Genomic DNA, 13328 nt, shown 5'->3' with positions numbered 1-13328 from the left:
GGGACACCTCTGCTACTGTGGCCAGGCCCTCAGAGGCACGTGGATGGCTTTGTGCACGTTGGTCGGGCTCCACCCAGTGGTCTGTCTACACAGACAACTCCAGAGATCCTGCTTTGGCTTGGAGTCACCTCCCTACTTCCCACACCTACTGACTGGCCCAGCGGGCCTCGGTCTTAGGTCTCTGCCTCTAAGCGCCCCACTGGTGGGGCAGGGAGGGACAGGACCCAGGCTGGCCCCTCACAGTTGCGTGCTCTCCTAGGAGCCATGCGGGGCCAGCGGAGCCTGCTGCTGGGCCCTGCCCGCCTCTGCCTGCGCCTGCTTCTGCTCCTGGGCTACAGGCGCCGCTGCCCACCTCTGCTCCGCGGCCTGGTTCAGCGCTGGCGCTATGGCAAGGTCTGCCTGCGCTCCCTGCTCCACAACTCCTTTGCAGGCAGTGACACCGCTGTGGATGCTGCCTTTGAGCCTATCTACTGGCTGGTGGACAACGTGATCCGCTGGTGTGGGGTGGTGAGTGATGCCTGGGGACAGGAACAGGGATGTTTGGGGGTAGCAGAGGGACATGTGTCTGATGGACCTACACTGGGTTTGGACTCACACTGGCCTCCTACCCTGGGGAAACTCCCGAGTCTACCCTGGGTGTTGGCAAGCTCTCTCACTGCGTCTTCTTGACCTCCCTGGTGTCGGCAGGTGTTCGTGGTGCTGGTGATTGTGCTGACCAGCTCCATCGTGGCCATTGCCTACCTGTGTATCCTGCCCCTCATCCTTCAAACCTACTCAGTGCCACGACTCTGCTGGCATTTCTTCTATAGTCACTGGAATCTGATCCTCATCGTCTTCCATTACTACCAGGCTATCACCACTCCACCTGGATACCCACCCGCGGTGGGTACCCCCTCAGGGGCATGGGGGAGGGAGAGAACTGCAGGCTATTGGAGCCAGTTCCAGGAGTGCGGAGGGAGAGTGCCTTGGTATTTTGGAGGTACGAAACCGGTGCTGCCACAGTTGTCATGGTGCTTTTCTCCCTCTGCACAGGGCAGGAATGATATCACAACAGTCTCCATCTGTAAGAAGTGCATTAACCCCAAGCCAGCCCGAACACACCACTGCAGCATCTGCAATAGGTGGGTCTCTGGGAACCCCAGATGTGGCCCTTTTGCTGTAGTTCTAGGGCAGAACCTAGACCTGGAATTTGACAGGACATTTATGAGGCACCCCTCATGTGCCAGGCAGTGTGCCCTCTATATCGGGACACCTGGTCCTCAGGATCGTCCTGCAAGTTCCGCATTTTCACCACTTGTGGAAAGTGAGATTCAGAGAGATGGGCCAGGGTAGGCAAGAGACCCGGAGTTAGCTTGTCCAGTGTCATGTAGCCAGTGAAGCAGGGTTTGAAGCAAGGCCTGGCTCTCCTCAAAGTCTGTGCCCTTTCCACCTCAGCAGGATGCTGGTCCTTATAGGAAAGGATTGGCACTGACATCTCAAGATCCTTGGCCACCGTAACAGAGCCTGTGTCCCTCCCTCACAGGTGTGTGCTGAAGATGGATCATCACTGCCGTATCCTTTTATTATCTCTTCTGCCTGAGGCCTCCTTCTTTAGCTCCAGAGCACTGCAGAGGTTTAAGGGCCACAAACCCAAGGCTTCTAGCATCACCCTGCAGAGAACACTGGGCTCATGAGAAGTTTGTAGAAGAGCAGATTTGGGGGCTGACATCTCCTGGGAAAAGCAGGAGGCTTACATGCATTCTGGGATGGATCTTCTTGGAGCAAGGCACCCATCCCTAACAGCTCTTTCTTTTGTAGACTGTCGTGCTAACATCTATTGGATGGAAAGAGATGTTTGGTTCAGTGGGTTGTCCAGTAGGTGTCCAGATAGAACCATTGGTCCCTTGCTGCTGTCCCACACAGATGTCTGGTTAACCCGTTAGGTTGAAGTATTGGCAGACTCATTTTACTGAAGGATTTCAGTTTTCATGATCTCCTGATGGGACTTGTGAGGGCTTTGAAAAGCTTTAACACTTTCACCTCAACTTCAAGGAAGTCCCATATTTTCCTGCCTTTGGTGACAGGAAGCCTTGGGCTTGGATGATGTTGTCAGGAACCAAGGATGAACCAGAGAAACCTGGACACCCCCTGAAGTTGTGTGTTTGGTCTTGTCCTTAATCCTGCCCCCACCAGCCTGGCTAAACAACTGTGTAGGCCACTATAACCATCGGTACTTCTTCTCTTTCTGCTTTTTCATGACTCTGGGCTGTGTCTACTGCAGCTACGGAAGTTGGGACCTTTTCCGGGAGGCTTATGCTGCCATCGAGGTGAGCCTGTAGTTAGGAGCAGGGCAGCTCAATAGAGAGCACTTTGGGGTGTGGAATCCGTCCCTAAGGAGTGGGGCTGGTAGCACCCCCCATCCTAGAGGTCTGGGAGTATAACCAGCACTGTTTTCCATCCCCTTAGAAAATGAAACAGCTCGACAAGAACAAACTACAGGCGGTTGCCAACCAGGTGGGCTGTCCCCACCCCACTGCCTCCTGCTGCTCAGGCCAGGGGTATAGAGTTGCTGAGGCAACTGGGGCCCACCTGTTAGTCGAGTTGTAGAGGCTGGGGTAAGGGGCCAGTCGAGACTGGATCGGGGTGTTTCTGGGCACTGTCGGCCGTGGGCAGACTAAGTGGCCTAGGGGCAAGCTGGGAGTCCCTGGTACGTGACAGTTTTTGAGTCTCTATTCCATTATCACCTTCTTTGGGCTGAGCAAGGGCTCTGCCTTGGTGATGGCCTGAGCAGCAAGGAGTCTATGTTAGTCTGTGTAATGGGGTTCCAGGGGACAGAGGTCGGGCTGGGCCAGTCTGACCATCCTTTGTTCCTGGTCTGTCTGCGTCCGCAGCAGGATCGTCCCTTCTCCCCTGGCCTTTTAGGACTCCTTATTCTGAGCAGATCTTGGGCTTGTGATTGTGTCTCTGCTGCCCTTTCGGTCCTTAGTGGGGCTCACAGTTCTCCCCCTCCAGTTATTCCATTCTGGGTATGGGTCTCGTCCCCTCTTGGGGATTACAGCCACACAGTTCTAGCTGGGGAGTGGAGTGGCTTCCCCTGGAGCCCCATTTGTGTTGTCAGAGCTAAAGGCCCAGGGTTGGTCCCTCCTGTGCTTTACCATCCTGTCCAGACCTGCTCTGCCCCGTGTTTGTCCATGATGATGCCGCCAGCTTGGTCCACCCATCTGGCTGCTGCCCTGACTCCTCTGTGGCTTAACCCCCTATTTTCTCATCATGGGCTTGGATCACTTCCCTGCCTGCAGGTGTTGGGCTCTGGTAGAGAGAAACCAATGGAGCAAATGATCCAGACTTTGCTGTTTTCTTTTTCTAGACTTATCACCAGACCCCACCACCCACCTTCTCCTTCCGAGAAAGAGTGACTCACAAGAGTCTTGTCTACCTCTGGTTCCTGTGCAGGTATCTCAACTCTCATTTTTGACAGTTTGAGGGGCAGCTTCAGAAAAACCTTTTTCGGTGCCCACAGCCAGGCGGGAACCCATCCCCATGTAAACTGCTGCTGTTCTTATTCTCACTTAGGTTGGCAAAGAGTAGGGCTTAATTTGCTTCAGCATTTCGGGGCAGGGAACATTAAAGATTTGGCATTGTTTGGTATGTGCCAAGGGAAGTTAAACTCCTACTTAAAGGGTAGGTGCATTTCATAGATGAGGAAAATTGCAGATCTGAGGGGTGAGGTGATTTGTTCCATGATACACAGCTGGGAATGATAGAGCTGGAACCTGAATGTTGTGCCATTTTATTCTAATTGTTAGTGCTTTTACTACCTCTTCTGTCTCCCGAGCATGGGTATTTTAGGAAATATATAACATTTTCATTAATAGAAATAGACTTATTTCCCCATCTTGCTTTCCACATCATTTATTCTTAGCCCACATTGATGCTTTTTCATGGATGCAGTGAAGTAAAAGTTCGTCTAGGACATGTACGCTGGGAGTTAAAGCAGACTTAGACATAAGCCCCTAGGCAGTCACTGTTGCTCAGCTCAATTTCAGACCTACACATGGCCTCTAACTCCCTCCACACTATCCCACGGTCTTTGCCCCTCTTTTCTCAGTTCCGTGGCACTTGCCCTGGGTGCCCTAACTGTCTGGCACGCTGTTCTCATCAGTCGAGGTGAGACTAGTATCGAAAGGCACATCAACAAGAAGGAGCGACGCCGACTGCAGGCCAAGGGCAGAGTGAGTAGGGCCGGGATTGGGGTGGAGGGATGGGTAGGTAACTGAACCTGCCATCCTATAAACAGAGGCCATGGTCAGGGCCAACTAAGGCAGGCATCATGAAATCCAGAACTTGCCTGGCCAATTTAGGCTCAAAATTGGTTTAAGGAAAAGGATTCATAGAAACATGTTTTTCTTTGCTCTAGGTTTTTAGGAATCATTACAACTATGGCTGCTTGGACAACTGGAAGGTATTCCTGGGTGTGGACACAGGAAGGTAAAGTAAAATATTTAGACCAGCACTGTTCACTGAACTTTCTGGAATGAGAAAAATATTCTATACCTCTGCTGTCTAAAACATTAGCCATTAGTCACATATGGCTTTTGAGTGCTTGTAATGTGGCTAGTATATCAGTGAATTGAATTTTAAATTTAATTTCATCTTCACAAATTTAAATAGGCATGTGTGGCTAGTGGCCCCCATATTGGTACGGTAGCAGGTGACTACGACAGAATCCTTAGAAAGCTGTTCTCGAGAAGGGACCTCTAGTTAGGGTATGCTGGCCACCAGTCACCTCTCATTTGTATGGCAGTGTCTGGATTTCAAGCACATAATTTGTGGGATTGAAGTCATCTATTTGTGACAGAGGTCCTAAGACAATAAATGAAGCTAGTTCCCTCAGCCCAAGAGACAAAGGTAAATCATTCTTCAAATTGCAACTACTGAGGCAGTAAAAAGTAGGTGACTGGAAGTACCTGCCCTCTTCCTTTTCCCATCCTATTACTCCTGTCTGTCACTGTGCTTACAGTGGCCCCTTAGAAGTTTAGCTCAAAACCTCTAAAGGCCTTCTAGTCACCAGAGGGCACATTTATTGGACAAAACTGGAACTTTTATTACTTTTGCGATGAATGCCAGGGTAGCTTCAGACTACCTTGATATATCTTTGCTGAGGAATGAGGCTCAGGAAGGAAGACTAGGAAATCTTAGATCTCACAAGTATTTCTGTCTTCTCTTATAGGCATTGGCTGACTCGGGTGTTGTTACCTTCCAGTCACCTGCCCCATGGGAACGGAATGAGCTGGGATCCCCCTCCCTGGGTGACCGCTCACTCAGCCTCTGTGATGGCAGTGTGAGCTGGAGTGTGTCAGCCACAACTTGAGCACCACCCTGCTTCCGACATTGCCTCAAGGGCCTCCAAGGATAGCTTCTTGGAATCCTTGAGCAAAAAGAGCCAGTGGGCCTGCCTTACGGTACCATGCAGGGACAGCTCAAGGACCAGTCTCCCGGCCATGGCGGAAGCAAGGCATGATGTGGAAAAATCCTAGGACTGATGTCCCTTTACTCAGGCAAACAGAAGTTCCAGCCCCAGACTGGAGATCAGGCAGCTAGCAACCTTGCCAGGTACTGACCCCGACCTCCTCCAGCTTACAGCACTGGGGTTGGCTACCACCTCTTCCACTTGCCGTCTGAGAAAACACCTGAATGGTAGAGCTGAGATCCTGGCTTCTCAACAGGGCAAAGATACCAGGCCTACTGCTGAGGTCACTGCCACTTCTCATGTGCTGAAGGGAGCAAAAATAAAGGTATTTGATTTTTTAAAGATATGTAGCTTTTCACTCTTTGCCTTTCTCTTGTGGGGCGGGGAAGGGGAAAGTCAGGGTCAAGGCCTAGTGAGTGGGTGTTACGGTCCTGCCACCTCTGCCCCACTTGGAGGGGCTGGATGTCCTGAAGAATTCCTGGCCAGTTCCTATCACTACTGTTTCTCTAGCTTATGCAGTGTTGTTTCTGGTTATGTACTGCTGAGGCATAAGTGGAGAGAGGGAAATAACTGACGGCCCCATTACCAAAAGAATCTTTATTCTCCAGCAGGTACACACACGCCACCATCCCTGGTCCTCGGGGCCACGCTCATCTGTATTCACCCTCAGCAGCATATCTCACTTTTTCTGACATATAAATGGAAGAGCCCCAAGACCAAGATCATTCTTCAAACACAAGTAGTCTCACACTCAGTTATTCACAAATCCATTAGAAGTCAGGATTCCTATGTTTCTTGTACAGCCATGCGACAGAGGCCCAGCATTTGTGCGGTGTCTGTGGGAAAGGCAATCAGAAGCCAGTCATCTCCCTGCTTTGGGCAAGATGGCTTGATAGTTAGTAATTTCAGGTTAGATTGTCTGTCAGAACAGTGTAGGCCAGGATGGAGGGCTCAGCTGCCAGGGCTCCCCAGCAGAAACCTGTAGGCAAAAAGAATGTTGACAGCATTAGTGGTGAGGCTCATTTCAGTCCCATCTCTCCCCATGACCTAAAAACTCACCATTCTCCCCTGGCTGACACTGCTTCCTTACGCACCAGTCTCTTCTTGTCATCCAGGGGTTTGGCTAAGGCCCGGATCACCTGCAGTTTGTACGGCAGCAGCTGTGGAGTTAGAGGAGCTAACCTTAGCCTTGTTCAACCAAGACAACCAAAAAAGCTGCTCTGACTCTACAACTAATACTCTTCCTATTCTTCTTTAGTGATTCCAGAGAATGCTATGTGGCAGGCTGGCCATTATATTTTAGGGTAGTCAGGAGATCCTTGCCTATCTGTACCCTACAGTGCATATCTCAGTCACACAGCAGGGTAGCCAGTCCCTCTTGACTAAGGCAGAAAGGTACCTCTGGCTCTTCTAAGAAGCTTCCAAGCCAGAGAGGGACATCTGCGGTACTCACCACGGGGGTGGGCAGGTGAGTAACAGCGTGCATACACTGCAGTGCAGCGATCCGGACAGCCTGGAACACAACCATAAGGAGGTGAGGGGAGACCCACGAATGGGAGATGTACAGGCCAAAGAGTTGTTCAGGCTCAACGCACCATGGAAGGGCTGGAGCTGAGGTTTAGGAACTTGGTGACGAGGGTGTCAACGTGAAGACTCATTACTTGGGGTGCTTCCAGTAGAAGAGGCTGAAGGCAGCTGAGGGTGGAGAGCTGTACCACAGAGTCTGGGCAGGACAGGGCCTCCAGCAGCAAGGAAAGCAGCTAAGGGGCCACAGGAAAGGTGGGATGACCACATCTTTTGATGAGCCTGCCTTTCCTCCCCTTTCTAGCCCCAGCTGGGGGACAATGGCTTGGTCCCTGCTTAGAGGCTGTGACCGCAAGGCTTACCGTGGGCAGCTCCGGCAAGAGCACAGGCTTTGGCAGCCTGTTAAGTACATGAGCCAGACCCTTCAAGTAATTTGGCTTCACATCTGTAAAAAATGGAAAAGCTTAGGGGAAAAACTGGGCTCAGACATAGAGCTTAAGAATTCAATTCTAATCTCTGGTGAAGCTGGGACATTAGCCTACAAAAAGTTTTTTTTTTTTTTTTTAAAAAGCCCCTCAAGCTCAGAATAGCCAAGATATGCCAATCAAAGGAAAAGAGTGGGTCAAGAATCTAGATGTTCAGCGCTTCAGGTACAGGTCACACTACAGCTCTAAAGAAGCACTCAGGTCCTAAATTATTTTAGAGACTGTGGCCTGACCAATGGAGAGGTCTGTATATTTGAGGACTTTCCTTTAGACTCTCCTCACCTCGAGGAGCAGCATGGAAACCCCGGACCAAAGCAGGCACGTTATCCGTGAAGAACCGCTGGCGAAACATGATCCGCACTTCAGCATGGCCAGCACGAGTCAGCACATCAGTGCAGTCAGACATGAGCAGAGAGAAGCCATCAGCTGCTGCTGGGCCTAGTTCTGGATCACTCAGGAGGCCCATGAGCTGGAGAAAGGAGAGCCTTTGAGGTACATCAGCGGGGAAGAATCTTAAATACCCAAGAGGAGGACAGTAGTCATTTTTGGGAAGAAGAGGATCGACAGGGAAGTTCCTGTTTAGGTCCTAGGTTCTGCTGTCTTCAGCAAGGACTTACCCGGTCTGTAAGGCAGGAGCTGAGAGGATGATATCTGAGCACTAGGGCCTTTGTGACCTGTTATCAGAGAGAAAGAGAACAGTCAGGGCATGACACTCAAACCCTGAGAAGCATGCATGCGCTTCAGGGTTAAATGGAGAAATTCTTTTTAACCAGACCAACTGCTCTGTCTAACTGGAATCCACTCCGACTCCTTACCCAGAGAAGCAGTGTGAAGGCCTGACTACGATAGGGCCCAGAGCTCAGCCCAGCCTCCACTTTGTCCACAGCCAGCTGTAGGAATTCATCCAGCTGTTGCCCTAAAAAGGAGGGAGGAAATGCTGATGCAGATGCTACACATGTCCGTTTTACCAACAAAGGTGTAAATCGTTTAAATGTAGAAGCCATTAGAAAAAAACCAATATTGTTTTGGTTGTGGATTTGGCCCACTCAGCTCTAGGACACCAGCACAAGAGCCTGGTATTTCCATAATGTAGGGGTGCTGGCATTCGAAAAAGAGTTGTCTACTTCTAATAAAGAATTACCCCTAAGGGCTTCCCTGGTGGTGCAGTGGTTGAGAGTCCGCCTGCCGATGCAGGGGACACGGGTTCGTGCCCCGGTCCGGGAAGATCCCACATGCCGCGGAGCGGCTGGGCCTGTGAGCCATGGCCGCTGAGCCTGTGTGTCTGGAGCCTGTGCTCCGCAACGGGAGAGGCCACAATGGTGAGAGGCCCCAGTACCGCAAAAAAAAAAAAAGAAAAAAGAAAGAAAGATTTACCCCTAATAGCTCTTTGTAGGGAATAGGATGACAGAACTAGATAGAGCACTCTGCTTGAAGCCCTTATGTCCTATAAAGCTTTGCCCAACTCTGGTCTTGACTCTTGTCCCACGGGCTGTCCCTTGGAAAGCCCTATTACTGATATATTAGCTAACTTCCTTTAAAAAGAGAATGAGAACTAAACGTCAAGATTTCATCAGAAGTTGATTCAGGGAGGCTCCCAACCCACAGCCTCACTCCAGTACCTGCAGGATGCTTGTTCAGAAGTCCTGCAAAGCACTTGGCAGCAGCAGTGGAGGAGAAGGGGCAGCTGTGGCAGCAGCTCAGCTCTAAAAGTTCCCGCATGAGTTGGTTCAGCTGAGGGATTTCCACCTATAGAAAACCTGGCCATGTCAGGGACCCAGAGAACACTTGAACTCTAAGAGACACCCAGGAGAGAGTGGCGGCAGGGGCCAGGGTGGATGGGAAATAAATTCTCCAGTGGGAAAAGCAGAAAATCAGCTTAGCTTGTGACAGATTTCAGCCCAGAAGTCACCCAGGATCCACCTCCCCTGGTCAGGGTTAAACTAGGGTACTCCCCAAATGTTGTGGTCACTTACATTTCGAGGCAGGGAGCAGACAAAGGCCATAAGCAGTGCAACCAGCCGCCTCTGCCCTGAGGAGCCATCCTACAGAGGAAGAAGAGCCTTAACAAGCCTGTCCTGCTAGCAAGAGGCTTGTCTGCCCTGAGGATACCCATCCCAGGTTAGCCCTAAAAATCTGAAGGACAGAAGTCCTAAGATTCTCCCCAATCTGATCCATCAGACCCTTACCTGGAATGGTTGGAATCTGCCAGGGAAGCTGTTTTCAGGCAGGAAGGTGATGTTGCCATCCAAGAAGAGGGGCACAATGTGGGCGACACTCTGGGCAGCCAAGCTGGGGGGAGAGCACTAGGTGTCACCGAGGAGCTGGGCTCTACAGCAGCCCTGGGGTTCCTGGTAGTCACTGAGTCCGTGGGCCAGAGCTTGATCATTCACACCTTCAACAAATACTAATTCAGCACATATTATATGCCAGGAACCATTCCTGTTCTAGGCCTTGGTGCTACAGCAGTGAACAAGACAGATCAAATCCCTGTTCTCCTGGACCTTACGATCTAGCGAGAGAACTCAATGTGTATTTCAGAAGTGCTCCACAGGTGACTCTCATGCACATTTGCAGCTAAGAACCACTAGTCTCTGGCCCCCAGTCCATGATGCTAAAAGGCCCCTTCTTACTTTGCCAGCAAGACTTAACAAAACAAAAGCTGCCTCCATGTTTCAATCTGGGTAAAAGGACAGCTCAAAAGGAAGTTATTTGCTGCTTCTTCCCAAGAATTCTGTCCTCCCTGGGATCAAGTCACATCCATGATTATACTCACTCAGGGCTCAAGTGGGTGGTGGCAGTGCCAATGACAGACACCATGGCGGCCAAGACCTCATCCTGCAACAGCACTTTCTTCAGAACTGAGTGCTCCTTCTCTGCAAAATCAAAACACACACAATCACAGGCCATGACTGTGGCTCAGACGATTAGGTCCTGTCATCATCATGACTGGGCCTTGACTCTAGTTACAAGAGGAGCAGTTTTTAAACTGTCCTCTAGTAGTGCTGTAGCCCTGAGAAGCAGCAAGGCACCAGAAGTAGGAGTGTGTAATGCAGGCCATAGGGAGCTCCCGAGAACTTTGTGCAGTCCTTTTGACTGGGCAACAGTGGAAAATAAGGCTAGCTAATGTGAACATTCTTAACATCAGAAATGTTAGTCTTTTCAAAAACTTAAAGGTAACATGGATTTATCTTCATGGGTCCTTTTATACAGCAGCTACCACACATACATACATTACTGTTGACAAGCACTGCACATTAACTTATTTAATCCTTACCAACTACCCTGTGATATAGATATTACTCTCTATCAACCCCATAAAGTGAGGAAACAGAAGCTTAGAAAGGCTATCTTCATCTAAGTTGGCAAGTGGTAGAGTTGACCACGAAACCCAACCAGGTCTGCTTGACTCCAGAGCCTAACTCTAACTAATCTAATTACACAGCAACTAAGGGGGAAAAAGTGTGCATCCTTTTGAATGTTGCTAACACTAGTAGATTTTGGTTCCTGCCGAAGGTCAGCTTGGCACCCTCTGCTTGAAGTGAAATCTCATGTGGACACAGGATTCAAAAGAAGCCTCTGCTGGTACAAAATGCAATACCAGTGATACCCCGAGGGTGGCAGTGCTGTTCAACACTAGTGGAAGGCTGGTTCGGGAGGAGGGACGGGTGAGGTGGAGGAAGTTACCTGGCATGGAAGCCTGCACAGCCAAGGCAAGCAGGCAAGGTATAGCTGTCTGATGGAAATACCAGCAGCTCTCGGGGTCTTGCTGGCATTTTTCTGCCACCTGCTGGAGACTCTGACAGACAGCAATAACTTCACTTGTTCCTGCAACCGTATTCCCTGTGTGGTGAGAAAGTTCTCTGTAAGGTTTTCTTAACAGCACTTCCAGGTCTGTCACATACAGAATATGGGAAGAATAATCGAAGACGAGTAACTAAAGAGACCAAGAGTGTCTTATAAAGAGCCAAGTCATTTTATCCAGGAGCTGAGACCTGCCCAGCCAGCTCTGCAACAGAAGCATTCATACACAGCTGATCGTTGAACAAGGCGGGGGTAAGGGGAGCCAACCCTCCTGTACAGTCGAAAATCCACGTGCAAGTTATAATGGTCCCTCTTTACACAGTTCCTCCATATCTGCAGTTCTGCATCTGTGGACTCAACCAACCACAAGCATATTGTACTATAGTTTTTACTACTGAAAAAAATCTGTATACGTGGACCTGTGCTGTTCAGACTTGTTTTGTTCAAGGGTCAGCTGTACATTCTCATTTAGTTTTCATAACAACTCTCTTAGAAATATCATTTTCCCCATTTTATAGAGGAGGATGTGGAGGCTCAATCAATTACCAGTGGTTTTTCCAGGGTAACAGTGAAAAAGTCAGGAATCAAACCCAGGCCACGCTCTGAGTCCAGTGTTCTTTCTACTTTACATCAGGTGCTGGATCATCCACAAAGGGCCGGGCAGTACAGAGTGGGGCACTTAGGGAATTAGTGAGGTTCTATGGTGTGCATGCACAGGTTCACAATAGCAATAGCTGCTGTCACTTATGAGGAGCAGTGCTTCTCAAACTCCAGGGTATGTACAGGTTACTTGGAGATCCAGTTAAAATGCAGATTCTGATCAGTGGCACCTGAGATTCTGCATTTCTAATAAACTCCCAGATAATACCCGTGCTGCTGGTTGATGAACCCTATTTTGAGTAACTTGGCCTTACAGTGGAGCTTTTCTTAAAAATTTTTATTTATTTTATGTTTTTATTTTTGGCTGCGTTGGGTCTTCGTTGCTGCATGCAGGCTTTCTCTAGTTGCGGCGAGTGGGGGCTACTCTTTGTTGCGGTGCATGGGCTTCTCATTGCGGTGGCTTCTCTTGTTGCAGAGCACAGGCTCTAGGTGCGTGGGCTTCAGTAGTTGTGGCGCGCAGGCTCAGCAGTTGTGGCTCACAGGTTCTAGAGTGCAGGCTCAGTAGTTGTGGTGCACAGGCTTAGTTGCTCCGCGGCATGTGGGATCTTCCCGGACCGCGGCACAAACCCGTGTCCCCTGCATCGGCAGGCAGACTCTCAACCACTGCGCCACCAGGGAAGCCTGGTAGGCGATTCTTAACCACTGCTCCACCAGGGAAGTCCCCAGTGGTGCTTTTCAATGGCCTCCGTGGGCATTCTTAATAACTGTTGCCCAAGTCTCATCCCTCCTCAGAGGATGAATCAGTTGGACTAAGACCCGCGCATTCAGCACTTTTTAAAAGTTCCCATGTGACTCTTACTATAGCCACCACTGGAACCACTGCTTTAGAGGCATCAACTCCAAACCTGACTATGGTTCCGCCTTCAGCCCAGTTCCTTGAGGACTGTTCTTGGTAGTTACCTTTGTTCATCTGGCGGAGATGCTGCAGCAGAAGAGGCAGGGTCTCCTTGACAATACTGGCATGTGTGGATATAGCTGACAAGGCTTGCAGACAGCGCCGATGCTGGGAGCATTTGGTGGGCCCATCTCCTCTAGCCAAATCTGACTCCTCTGAAAGCAACCCAGGAGACAAGGTTTCACTGTGTGATGGCAAGCATGAAGGCCCCCAAGCCTCCCTGGGAAGGGGTAAGCCACGGAAGATCAGAGACACATACCTATACACAGCTCCCCAGCAAGCTTGGGCACTAGGTGGCTGCTGAAGGCCACAGGGTAGAGAGTGGCCAGGGTTCCTGATGCTTCCAGTGCTGCCACCCTGCCGGGGCACAAGGCAGATGAGCACTAGCTGAGCCTTGGTCCATGGCTCTCTTGCCTAGGCCTGTCACTAGGCAGATTCAGGAGTGTGGGCTTCTGAGGCCACCTTGCTGAAGAGTAGGATTCCAGTACTTACACCACTAAGTTGGACCGGGCTT

The 13328-nt window shown here is 50.2% G+C and overlaps 2 protein-coding genes across 3 annotated transcripts in view; one reads left to right on the top strand and one right to left on the bottom strand.

The window, feature by feature from the left end:
- Window positions 1-259: 259 nt before the first annotated feature.
- On the top strand, window positions 260-5789 carry ZDHHC16 (zDHHC palmitoyltransferase 16; the record flags this gene model as incomplete). Of its 2 annotated transcripts, XM_082854317.1 has the most annotated exons (10): window positions 260-507; window positions 688-882; window positions 1033-1121; window positions 1523-1551; window positions 2173-2306; window positions 2446-2493; window positions 3347-3432; window positions 4088-4211; window positions 4397-4467; window positions 5210-5789. In XM_082854317.1, 10 exons carry the CDS (start codon window positions 265-267, stop codon window positions 5322-5324), a joined length of 1134 nt encoding a protein of 377 aa, XP_082710443.1. In that variant the 3' UTR covers window positions 5325-5789. The 2 variants fall into 2 exon arrangements, with proteins under 2 accessions (XP_082710443.1, XP_082710442.1); XM_082854316.1 differs by lacking the exon at window positions 2446-2493 and having other exon boundaries at window positions 265-507.
- A 242-nt stretch (window positions 5790-6031) lies between these two features.
- MMS19 (MMS19 homolog, cytosolic iron-sulfur assembly component) overlaps window positions 6032-13328 on the bottom strand; it is a 32148-nt gene continuing 24851 nt past the window's right edge. The window contains exons 17-31 of the mRNA XM_082854929.1: window positions 13074-13171; window positions 12820-12969; window positions 11143-11298; window positions 10232-10331; window positions 9645-9747; window positions 9432-9500; window positions 9078-9204; window positions 8274-8374; window positions 8076-8132; window positions 7741-7927; window positions 7336-7418; window positions 7045-7209; window positions 6903-6962; window positions 6509-6609; window positions 6032-6428 (exon numbers count right to left, since the gene is read on the bottom strand). Coding sequence (XP_082711055.1) covers window positions 6401-6428; window positions 6509-6609; window positions 6903-6962; window positions 7045-7209; window positions 7336-7418; window positions 7741-7927; window positions 8076-8132; window positions 8274-8374; window positions 9078-9204; window positions 9432-9500; window positions 9645-9747; window positions 10232-10331; window positions 11143-11298; window positions 12820-12969; window positions 13074-13171 — 1585 coding nt within the window. The 3' untranslated portion in view covers window positions 6032-6400. The remainder of the gene's footprint in view (window positions 6429-6508; window positions 6610-6902; window positions 6963-7044; window positions 7210-7335; window positions 7419-7740; window positions 7928-8075; window positions 8133-8273; window positions 8375-9077; window positions 9205-9431; window positions 9501-9644; window positions 9748-10231; window positions 10332-11142; window positions 11299-12819; window positions 12970-13073; window positions 13172-13328) is intronic.

Source organism: Leucopleurus acutus (assembly GCF_964270905.1).
Source record: "Leucopleurus acutus genome assembly, chromosome: 14".
NCBI lineage: Eukaryota > Metazoa > Chordata > Mammalia > Artiodactyla > Delphinidae > Leucopleurus > Leucopleurus acutus.
Note: the sequence above shows the minus strand (reverse complement) of the source record. Positions and strands in the feature narration are given on the sequence as shown.